Source organism: Camellia sinensis, chromosome 14 (genome assembly GCF_055761805.1).
Source record: "Camellia sinensis isolate YWXY chromosome 14, ASM5576180v1, whole genome shotgun sequence".
Lineage (NCBI taxonomy): Eukaryota > Viridiplantae > Streptophyta > Magnoliopsida > Ericales > Theaceae > Camellia > Camellia sinensis.
The window spans coordinates 7,577,677-7,589,680 of record NC_138974.1 but is presented as its reverse complement, the minus strand read 5'-3'; the positions used below and the strand labels follow the sequence as shown (position 1 = coordinate 7,589,680).

Here is a 12,004-nt window from a genome sequence, read left to right as displayed (position 1 = left end):
TCATCGCACCGATCATCATCGCACAGCCGATCTACCACTACAACAAAAAAGGTCTTTAGTGACGAAAACGCATGACGAAAAATAATTTCGTCTCTAAATATACATGTTTTAGAGATAAAAGTAAGATTTCGTCTCCAATTATAATATTTTCAGAGAGAAAAACTAAATTTCGTTATCAAATACTTAAAATCAATAAAACAATAGGTAACGAAAATTTTATTCGTCTCTATATTTTATTTTTCGTGGCAAAAAAATTCCCGCCCTTGTAAAATTTCGGGGAATATTTGGGTGTCATTTCAGAGACGAAAATTTTCGTCACCATTGTACAAAATTTTTTGCAAGGAAATAATTCCGTCTCCTATAATTTTATTATATAAAATGACGTCGTTTTTTGCGACAACTTTTTCTTCCCGTCACAAATAGTTTTTTTTTTTTTTTGGCATTAAAAAAAAAGGGGGCTCCTTCTGAAACCCTTGGTGCCCAAAATTCCCAAATTTCATCAAATCCCCCTCTGATTTTTCTTTTCCCCCCTATCTCATTTTCACGCTCAACTCTCTCTCTCTCTCTCTCTCTCCATCTACATCTTCCATCTTTGGGAGACTCAGAATCACCTCTTTATTTGCTGGTAGGTAAAACCCCTCATCTCTCTCCATGATTTTCACCCTTGCATAGCTGTTCTCTTACGATTTGTAGTTCTCTCTTTCTCTCTCTCACAATCGCTTGTCTGCACAAACATTTGTCAACCGTCGAGTTTCTGCAGTTTGCCATTGCTGTGACCATCGTCGCTTCATTCTGGCTCAGTAGGTTTGTCTGCTCTTTCTCTGTATCTCACTCCTCATCTGCTTCTCTGTCCCAATTTCTTAACTGAACTCTGTTTGTCTATCTGCTTTGTATTTTTTTCGATTTTCATTTTTTTTTTTGTTGTCAAGGGTTTCTGGAATCTATATTCAATTGTTGCACCATAATTCAAGGTATACAATCTGATTTTGAATTAGTGTTACCAAATAATTTTAAAGCCATTCAAAATTTTCAACTATGGTTTTGTATCTCCATATCCAATGGATTTTTTATTTCTGATTCTATATCTAAAATTAGTTTATAAACTCTCTCAATATGGAAGAATAAAGAATGAAAAGTGAAGAATAAGGAATAAAACCCTTCAAAGTTTCAAAACCCTAACCCTAACTTAATTTAATCTAAGGATATATCATCTACTTCCTTATGTTGGCAAATTTGAATTGCTTGAAATCTTGTGGGATACAAGGCAATAATTCTCACTTCTTTTCTTTTCAAGGAATGTTGATAGAACATTGCCTTGGAATTAATTAGGTTTTGCAAAGAAGTTGAGAAAGAGCTGTTAATTATAGGGAGTTAATTTATGCCCATACTAGTTCAAAAAAATAAAATAAAAAAATCATGCCCATACAAAAATTTACCAATAAAAGGCAATGAATTGAAGGTTGTTTTATAAATTTGGTTTTTATTTTGAGAAGAACCACAATCTGATTTTTATTTTATTTTTTTTAAATTAGGTTTCTTTTGGTTGTGTTTATATACGTATGCATATATATATATATATATATAACTATCTATAAAAGAAGCAAAACTTGAGTCTAACAACAGTTCATCTAAGAAAGAGGAAATTGCGAAATCACCCTCATTGAAGATTGCTAGGGAAGCTATGATGACACTGGCTGACCTCTATTCTGTGCTTCTCCAGCAAGCTCTTCATCAATTCCAGGCACCTGTGCCCTTACAGATTAGGTGGTGTGCTTTTCACCCAAGCTTGTTTCTCAAGTCGTGAGATATTAAGAGGTGTAAATTGTTTAATTTGTTTTCTGCAAATTACTCTCAAGTTTATCAAAGAAATTGTTCAATTTCTTACAATGAATGTTCGTTTGAGTGTTGTATCTTCTTTTATTCTGCAGTTTGCATTTGGGCTGAACTCTGTATGCTTTTTTCTTTCACAAACCAGCTGCAAATCCAAACAATCTGGTATGTAATTTTTTGGTTTGCTGTTTCTTTGTCTTCTATGGAGATGTCAATACTGGATTTCTATGCTTTTGTATTAGATTGATGCTTGTTATTACCCCAATTCTATTTAATATTTGGCTCAGCCTATGTATTGTCATTGTTTTGTTGTTTTGCTAGAATTTTATCTTCTGCTCACCATGTATTTGATAATATGCCTAAACCAATAATAACATACTTTCATTGATTGTTTACTGTTATTGATTAGGAAAAACAACTTATTGTTTATTAGTTTGTTTTCCTTGTCTGCAATATTTCTTACCACTCTTAATCAACAATATGATATCATTGGACTTTCCCTTTTGGTTCAAAATTTTAACCGATTTTCAATAAACCTTTATTAACTACTTAATCTAATCAATACAATGACTAAGTTCAATGTTTCTTGCAGAGATGGGCCTGCTTAAATGCCTAGGCCAAGTCTAACAAAATTGTGCAGGTACTATGAGACCGGACCTTATTATTCTCATCTCTTTGGAGTTTTTATTATCTGCTCTGTTTTTATTATGGATGGGGTGCTTCTATTTACACCCGAAAAGCAATTCTTTACACCCCCCATTTAACCATGTACACTCAAAATCAGAAACACTAACCTTTATATATCATTTTTATTTTTCTGTTAATATTTTTAAAAATATTTTAATAACAATTTAAACTGATATCCTTTCTGAAAAGTGTCTGGAAACTGATATCCTTTCTGAAAATTGTCTATAAATAGATGAACTATTGTTCCCTCAAAACATTCACTTCTTTTGAATATTGCATCACATGTTCACATGCAAAGATCTACAATATATAAAAAAATAAATAAAAAAGAAAAGAGTAAAAGATCTACAAGATTGATGATAAGACATGAAATTGATATAAGTATGATAGATTTGCTGCATCTTAACACATAATTGAAGGATACATTCTTTATTTAATTACATGCATAATGCATTGCATGACCTGCGGTCACTATCTAACAACAAATTTAGATTTCATGCCAATGGCACATTTAAAGGGATTTGTAAGGACAAATTTAACTTCATATGCATGGATACATATATTTATGTGGAAAGATTTACATATTTCCCTCAGCATTAGCATTTAGTATAATAGTCATTTCAACTATAAGATTCAATTGAATTCTCTCAACAGTGAACTAAACCATTTTGGGAAGATTTGGGATTTGCATTGCTCTTATTTATTTTATTTTTTCCCTATCTTCTTTAACTTTAATAAAGGCAATGATTATGACTTAAAGGTAATGAATTGGGTTATTCCCAAAGAAAAAGCCAAATCAGTATGCAAGCAATGAACACTTGTAATGTCCCTTCAAATTAAAGGACCACTCACTAGACTCCCTATTTTTTTTGGGTAAGTACTAGACTCCTTGTTAGTGGCATCAGATTAGTATTATTGATAAATACAATTTTTTTTCTATAATTTTTTTTAATTTAATTAACTGTATAATTCTTTAGGTAGTGAAATTATGAAATTTTGTGTAATCTTCATGTTAAATATAATTAAGTTTAGGTGAATGTTTTTCTTTGAACACTTATTAGTTATGCTGTGTTTTTCTTTGAATGTGTTGGCCTTAGGTTTTGTGGATCTTGTAATCAAATTTCATCTTAAGGTGACTCTTCGCAAAGGCCTTAGACAGGAATTGACGAGCATGTATCTTTTGCACATTGATATGTATATATATACACACACGCATGTGCACAATCACACACGTGGATAAGGTTAAGAGTGAGCCTACTGAAAATCCATAATGGTCTTAAGAGGTTGAGAGTGAACCTACTGAAAATCCGGATATGTTATATTTGTTGTATGGGTTGTTGGTAGAGGCTGCGGGTGAACCTACTAAAAACCTATGTATATTGTTTTATTTATTGTAGCATTATTGAAAACTTATATATATATATGTTAAATGGAAATGCAACATCAAGAAAAAAGAAAAAGAAACATAACCAATTAAATATCTAATACATCTTCATAAGTCATAATAATATATGCAAGGATATAGAACAGGACTCCCGGTTTGAAAACTATGTAGAAAAATACACTTTTTCAAACTAAGTCCAAAAATGCACTTTTCCAGTACTTAGGCTTGAAAATAGGCTATAGGGGGCTAAAATCGTGAAAAATCCATGAGAAGGCCCGAGAACACCCCTAACACCTCGGGAGGGACCAATGTGCCATTTTTGTCATTTTTGTCATCATCAATTATGTTCATTTTTGTCAAATCCTCTAAAGCCTGATTGATTGTGTTATGTTCATTTTTGTCATCATCAATTAAAAACATTTTGCGACCAAATATTTTAATCATTTTAACCATTAAAAAATCGGGACCTCACTTCAGCCCTAACAGGGTTTGCTAGCAATCAAAAAGTTGCGACTCTTTCTCTCTTGAACGAGTTTGCTCTCTCTAGAGCTCCAATACAGATTGGAAGCATCCATGGCAGATTTGCTCAATCTTCTTCAAATTTTGGTGCGTTTCTCTCTCTCTCTCTCTCTCTCTCTCTCTCTCTTTCTCTCCCCGCATACACACATATATATGATTTACAATATTGATCCGATCATCTCTTTTTCTTTCTCTTCATCATTTTCTACATCACAATCTTCAATCAATGGAAGATTTCATCATCGATTCATTGAAGAAGAATCTCAGTTGTCGATTTACTTCTCTTCCGAGTTCTCTCTTACCTGGTATCGAAAACCTAGGTCAGTACTCTCTAAACTGTTAAAATTATCGATATATATGAAGTTTAAAACTCTGAAACTTTGATTTCTAAATATACAGGGACCAAGTAAACTCTGATTTCTAAACTCTATATCAGAGTTTTATATATGAAGTTTCTGATCTTAATTTCTGTAATTTTTTTATATCTTTTTGTGTTTTGTGATTGTTGTTCGAGTTTCTATATATGGATTTTTCTATAATTTTTGACCTGATGGATTTGATGAATGATTTTTTTTTTTACTTCCCATTCATTGACTGATTGTATCATAAACTTCATAATATGTATATCTGTTACTTTCTTTTTTCTTGATAGATTTCTATCTTGTTGGTGTTTGATTGGACTACTACAATTTTATATTTTGCTCACCATGTGTTTGACAATATGCCTAATGATGATACCATGAAAATAATGAGTGTGTTCCATAGATATGAATCACATAGTTGCTTTAATTGTTGGTGTTACACTTCACATAGTTGCTTTAATTGTTGGTGTTACACTTGTTATACTATAGTGAGAGTTATAACTTGAGTTGCTCAAGTTGGCTTGCTTGAGGTGCACCTTTTGTGTAACTTCAGATGCTTCTCCTGTTTGTGTTCACTCAAACTTCAGCATTATTTTTGCCTCTTCATTATTGAAAATAAGGTTGGAAAATATTATACATACACACACTTCATGTTGTGCTGTATGCTTAAGAAATGAAGGCTGATATACATTATCAGTTAACTCGGCACAACCAACTCCTGTAAAATGGAGAGTTTCTGAATTCATGTCTGTAGTCATGCTTCCTTGCTCTTTTAAAGTTTTATACATGACACTCACCGAAAGGATATTCAACCTTGATACTTTCAGTGCCACCACAAATACTCTTGGGGGCATGCTTCTTGGGAGGTTTTTTGTTGGAACTGGAATGGGTCTCAGCCCACCTGTTGCAGCTCTCTATGTATCAGAGGTAAATGCAATGATGTTTAGTTTGTTTTAATTGTGGGCATAAGTTGGCATTGCTTAGTTCCATTGTTGGTGTGCTCATATTTACCCGATTATCCTTTGCCTTCATGAACAGGTTTCACCAGCCTTTGTAAGGGGTACTTATGGGAGCTTCACTCAAATTGCAACATGTCTTGGACTTATGGGGGCTCTATTCATAGGTATCCCAGCAAAGGATATTGTGGGTTGGTAAGATGCATGGCATGACATACAACCATATTGGAATATACATAATTTGTCAAGACCTGCTCAAGGCATGTTGTTCTGTTGGTTGTTTGATTGGATTATATTATTGACTAATAACTATAAATATCTTGATCATGTGCATAGGTGGCGAGTGTGTTTTTGGGTATCTGCCATTCCTGCTGCAGTACTTGCTGTTTTAATGGAATTCTGTGCAGAGAGTCCTCATTGGCTTTTTAAGGTTAGTTGCTCTTGTGTGTCCACCACATTTAGTTTCTTGTGCTTGAATGCAATATTGATACTCCATATTGCATAAGGCTCTTGACAAATTTGATTTGTATTGATCTAGACATAAATCCATTCCAAATCCAAATTTGGTTATCTATGCTATAGGGGAGCAACATAATGTGTTCCTACTGACTTATGCGCCCATACCTTACATTCATGATACCAACTGCTGTGCATAAATCTATTATAGATAATATATTTAATCTGATCTTCATGTAGAATGGAATTTGATTTGCAAGTGATTAAATTTCATGATATGTATCTGGACTTGAATAACTAGTTTAGTAGTCTGTTCAATATATAACTATTCTCGGATTAGGATCCTATTAGGATTGGGTTCTGAGGTGGGCTTTAAACAGCACTATGTTGAGACATTGCACAATTATTTTTTACCTCAGACTGCCTTCCATAGAAATATTATTTTTTGTGCTTGCAAACTATGTATAACTTGACTCAAATATTCCATGAAGAGCTGAAATATCTGCAGAATGCAGTGTTTAGAGATATTCAATTGTAAACATATTCCACTATTTTTTTTGTTGTTTTAAGTCCTATGAACTTGTTTTAGGTAACTAAATCCTTTGAATTTGTTCCATTTTGGTAAATGAAAATTGGGTTTTGAATCTTTAGCACAATTGAAATATTCAGAATAGATCCAGAACTTAATTAATTTCTGTCTTTAATGTTTTCAATCCCTGTGAGTTTCTTGCTTTCCACTCTTGACCTTTGATCTGCTCGGTGCAATTGTTCATTTCCCCTTGAAGATGCTTCTTTCCTTTCTCCAATCAGTTACAATTTTGAATCAAATTGCTAATCAATTACCATGATTCCACTTTGGTGCATTATTACTTTTTCTTAGAGCTCAAAAATATTTCATTGTCCCTTTCTTCATTGATTTTCACTTAAAATTGCTGCTTGGCTTAGCTCAGAGAGGAAGAATTGCTGAAGCTGAGATTGAATTTGAGAAGCTTTTAGGAGGATCACATTTCAAATCTGCAGTGTCAGAGTTGTCAAAATCGGACAGAGGGGATGAAGCAGATGCTGTAAAATTTTCAGAATTATTCTATGGCCGCCACTTTAAAGGTACATATGCTCATTAATTACACTATCATTTTTTTAAAAATTTATTTTATTTTATTTTATAATTATCATTTGTTCAGCATGATGTTTATTTGTTTCCTTTTTAAATGATATATTAATCACTTCTTTTCCAGTTGTTTTTATTGGGTATACCCTTTTTGCTTTGCAACAATTATCCGGTATAAATGCTGTGTTCTATTTCTCTTCTGCCGTCTTTAGAAGTGTAGGAGTACCTTCAGACATTGCAAACATATGTGTCGGAATTGCAAATTTATCAGGTAATGTGTCTTTACTCTCAAGTATCTCATGCATTTTAAAACTCTAGTTAACTATTTCTTTATCAGTTTTTTTTTGGTTACTTATGTAGGATCAGTTATTGCTATGATTTTAATGGATAAACTAGGAAGGATCAGTTATTACTTATGAGTGAACACAAATAATGCTCAAGTTTGTAGTCAATGTTTCTAGTGACCTTCAGCAATTTGTAATATAAATCCCCTTGTTTATGTCAAGTTCTTCTTTAGCCATCCTATAATTTTTAATAATTTTAGAATTATACATATCATTCATGGCTCTGTTAACATTTGTTGTTATGCATAAGGGGTTTTGTCTAGTTTTACTCTGTGATGCTTATTCCCATTTTTTTATTTGTTACCTTCCCCAAGTAAGTATGTGAGATTTAGTTAACTAACTCCAAAATCCTATTTGTTCAGAATGATGAATAAATTATGGGCTCGTTTTATCGAGAATAGACCTTAATCTTGTTCGAGAATTTTCATCAGCGTTGGATATCACAACTTTCATCTTATTTTTTAATTGACTTTATTGTATTTTCTAGATGGATGATGATCATTATTCAGAATATGTTGTTTCTAGCATTTCAATATCTAATGATTATCTTATGAAAATCCTGATAATGGAAGGGACTCAGTTTATTGGTGTGTTTTTGTCGGGACTTCTTGTAAAAGAAGGCCACCAGGTATCAACCCTTCTCTTTACATTTTAACATTTACATGTACTGATTTTCTTTTCCTACACAAATTTATATTTGATGACGTCTTTGACTTTTTAATAAACAAGTTTCATCTATCAATTAGTCAATTCAATGGAGCTATTATTGACAATGAAACTTGGAATCCATTAATAAATAGAGGCATATTCTTATGTTCACTTCATTTAAATTATTTGATGTACTAATTACGCATCATATATCTAATCTTATCTACCAACCTAAAATTCGAATGAAAATATGTGCATATGACTATTTCTGTTTGAACCTGTTTGTTTTTTATTTTGAAAATATGTTCATATATATATATATATATTGTAGATCTATAAATAACACAATAAGTAGTTCACATTTTTGTTCTATTGGCCTGCACATTGTCATGGATGCAGTTTTTTTATAGGTTGATTCTTCATCTTCTTCTTCATTTTTTGCAGATTTCTGCTACTTTGAAGACATCGATTGGTTAATTCACTCTCTATCAAGGTATTTCTCTATCCTTCAAGTAGTATTGAGTTTTTAATACAGATTGTAGCCAAAAATTAGTTTTAATGTTGAATTAATAAAATTAATTTAACTGATTCTGTTTGACTTTTGTTTACTTCATCCTTTTGATGTGAATTTTAATTATAGGTATTTCTTGATCTGTTTGATGTGAATTTTAATTGACTTTTGTTTACTTCATCCTTTTGATGTGAATTTTAATTATAGGTATTTCTTGATCCGTTTGATGTGAATTTTAATCTAACTCAGGTTTGTTAAGGGAACCAGACCATATATGTTCCCTGTTCTGTGTTGGCTAGAACATCTTGGGGGAGAGGTGAAGATCCTTGACAAGGATCTGATATTGGTTAAACTTCACTCATTTCCTCACCTGCAGAATTTTCTTCTTCAAGCTATGTCTCTTAACTGTTATCTCCATTTTTTTGTTTGCCCCAGGTATGCATTAGATGATATTGGTTCTGGATCTCATGTGCATCTCAGTTTGTGTCAGAGTTGAACCCATATGAATAGGTAGTTTGGTACTAACAGAGAAGTATGCATTTTTACCAGTTCTGTTAAAATATCTTGTCTACATAGAATTATTTTTTAAGCATGCAGTTATATTTGGAAATTTGATGGGTGTACTATTGATCTTGAGGAAAACCTTTCACGGTGATGTTTCCATCGATGGGTGTACAAATTGGTTTCTGCTTTTAAGACCAATAAGCTTTATTGATCCTTATTTGTTTTATAGTTTTTAGTGAGTTATATGTTGATATCATATGATTTTGATTGTCCATATAATACTCCATTTTATCATTTATGTGATCCTTTCTGCATTGTTGCATATTGTCTTCTTTTGTGGTGCTGTTTTACTGATATTTATGTGGAGAATCAAAATAATTATGTCATTTTTGGTGGCTGTGGGGAAAGGATTGGGGGCAGTTTAACAACTGGATAAATTACATTATTTTTGGTGTGATCTAAATGTAAGTTTATAAATTAATTAGTAAGTTTATTCATATGCTTCTGGCGGTTTTTAAATTAATTTGTTTTTTTATTTTTCAGGTCAAAAATTTCTTGGAGATATGCAAAATATGGTCAAAGAATTCAAGAATTTACTTTTTTCAAGTTTTTTATTTTTTATTTTTTAATATATGTAATCACAGTTAATTTTTTTTTTATTAATTTCTTTGTATATACTTTTAAACATTTAACTTTCATTTATGAAATATATGATATTATTTCATTCAATATATGATTGTGATTCGAAATATAGTATATAGTGTGTATTACATTATTCAAATGCGCGTGCAAAAATAATATTGATTATTCTTTAAATATGTCAATTTTTTTTTATCACAGGTTTTATTAGTTATTAATCACACTTAAAAGGTGTGATCTAAATGTTTTTAATCACACTTAAAAGGTGTGATCTAAAGTCTTTAATCACACTTAAAAGGTGTGAACTAAAGTTTTTAATCACACTTAAAAGGTGTGATCTAAATGTTTTTAACCACACTTAAAAGGTGTGATCTAAAGTCTTTAATCACACTTAAAAGGTGTGAACTAAAGTTTTTAATCACACTTAAAAGGTGTGATCTAAATGTTTTTAACCACACTTAAAAGGTGTGATTTAAAGTCTTTAATCACACTTAAAAGGTGTGAACTAAAGTTTTTAATCACACTTAAAAGGTGTGATCTAAATGTTTTTAACCACACTTAAAATGTGTGATCTAAATGTTTTTAATCACACTTAAAAGGTGTGATCTAAATATTATTAATCACACTTAAAAGATGTGATGAAAGCATTTTTTAATGACACTTAAAAGGTGTGATTAAAAATGACCATTTTTAATCACACTCCTAAAGACCACACTTTAATAAAACTTAAAAGGTGTGATTAAAAAACATACATCACACCAAAAAAGTGTGATCTTTCTCTATATTTGTAGTAGTGTCATTAATGAAGCGGCTTCTAGATTGCATCCGAATCCGTTCGAAGCCAAGTGCTTTGGATCTCTAGGTTCATGGATTCGAATCCTTTCGAGTCCGAACTCAATTTCGTGGTTTCGAACCCTTTTAAGATTACGTCGAAGAATGTATCTCCTCCGAGGGTTTCATCTCTTCTGAAAACAATGGTTAACCTCCTAGAACACCTGTATGATTTGAGCCTCCTTGGATGGGCTTATTGGACTCTCTTTAGAGATATATGCTTGATGGGTCTTCCTCGGCCTAATTTGTTGACCTTCTTGTGTACCCGTTCAATAGAATTCACTTGGGTCCATTCGGCAATAATTTTTCTCCAAGCTCACTAAATTTTTGGGCTTTCCCATTGGGTTTTAATTGGGCCTAATTAATTTAGTGGGCTCAAGTTAACCCTATTACATTTGGCCCCTTGCATGCATGGGAAATTTTGAATTTTTTGGACATATATATTTCCACTTCTTTGACCATGCTTCACGTCATGCCCTCGGGAAATATTTTGTCCTCATGTGGCTTTTGGATAAGATTGATGACTCATCATAATTTTATGGATAAGATTGTCAACTAATATTGATAAGAATGAATCCTTTATCCTTATGTCTTGTTTGGCAAATACACTTTTATGCCTTTGATTTATTCTCTTAATGAAAAATCAAAATTTGAATATTCAATACTCCAACCACCAAAAATGATTAAGAATTAATTCTTCTTCACAAGAAATGGTCAGACCCATTTTTTATTTCTTTCTCAAATATTTGAGACCACTAGAATCAACTAGGCTCTTTGCTTAATTATATATATATATTTTCTCAAGCTAAGGACAAAATCTACCGTCCTTATCCCTTTTTTAGCAGAGTATGAACCCACTTTTTGAAATGTAACCAGCAAACTTTTTTTTATTTGTTTTGAGAAGTCCAACATCGAAACCTATTTTTGTTTCTCTCTCTTAAGTATTGAAGACCCATATCCTTTAACAACTCAGTGCTCTGCTTTACTTTTGTAATCACCAAAGACTGCACAGACCATTGTGAGCCATTACAGCTCTGTCACAACATCGACCTGCCCAGTGTAATGCAGCATTTTGTCGGCCTACGTGAGAGCCAGACGTGGCCTTGCCCTGTGCGCGCGACCATTCAGCTTGTATGGACTGTGTACTTCGCGTCTGACACCTGGTGACTTTTGACATCACCACCGGCCCATTCTCCGTCAATGATTTGGCCTAGGGACACCGTGT

General features: G+C 32.4%; 1 protein-coding gene across 47 annotated transcripts; it reads left to right on the top strand.

Moving 5' to 3' along the window:
- Nucleotides 1-475: 475 nt before the first annotated feature.
- Nucleotides 476-10,038, top strand: LOC114318288 (putative plastidic glucose transporter 3). Of its 47 annotated transcripts, XM_082903994.1 has the most exons (18): nt 476-625; nt 761-804; nt 930-971; nt 1,721-1,815; nt 1,929-1,995; nt 2,423-2,470; nt 4,388-4,507; nt 4,654-4,740; nt 5,610-5,709; nt 5,821-5,933; nt 6,075-6,168; nt 7,145-7,298; nt 7,430-7,573; nt 8,219-8,274; nt 8,739-8,787; nt 9,055-9,121; nt 9,241-9,315; nt 9,853-10,038. In XM_082903994.1, the coding sequence occupies exons 9-15, from the start codon at nt 5,635-5,637 to the stop codon at nt 8,769-8,771; spliced, it is 669 nt and encodes a 222-aa protein (XP_082760120.1). In that variant the 5' UTR covers nt 476-625; nt 761-804; nt 930-971; nt 1,721-1,815; nt 1,929-1,995; nt 2,423-2,470; nt 4,388-4,507; nt 4,654-4,740; nt 5,610-5,634; the 3' UTR covers nt 8,772-8,787; nt 9,055-9,121; nt 9,241-9,315; nt 9,853-10,038. The 47 variants fall into 47 exon arrangements, with proteins under 47 accessions (XP_082760120.1, XP_082760100.1, XP_082760088.1 ...); XM_082903988.1 differs by lacking the exon at nt 8,219-8,274 and having other exon boundaries at nt 489-625; XM_082903990.1 differs by lacking the exons at nt 2,423-2,470; nt 8,219-8,274 and having other exon boundaries at nt 477-625.
- Nucleotides 10,039-12,004: the final 1,966 nt, after the last annotated feature.

Bases quoted from the DNA above. Each gene is read 5' to 3' on its own strand.
- LOC114318288 (XM_082903946.1), top strand. From the start codon at position 1,952: ATGCTTTTTTCTTTCACAAACCAGCTGCAAATCCAAACAATCTG. The intron at 1,996-5,609 runs GTATGTAATTTT...TGATACTTTCAG, and splicing joins CTGCAAATCCAAACAATCTG to TGCCACCACAAATACTCTTG. The intron at 8,788-9,054 runs GTATTTCTCTAT...AATCTAACTCAG, and splicing joins TTAATTCACTCTCTATCAAG to GTTTGTTAAGGGAACCAGAC.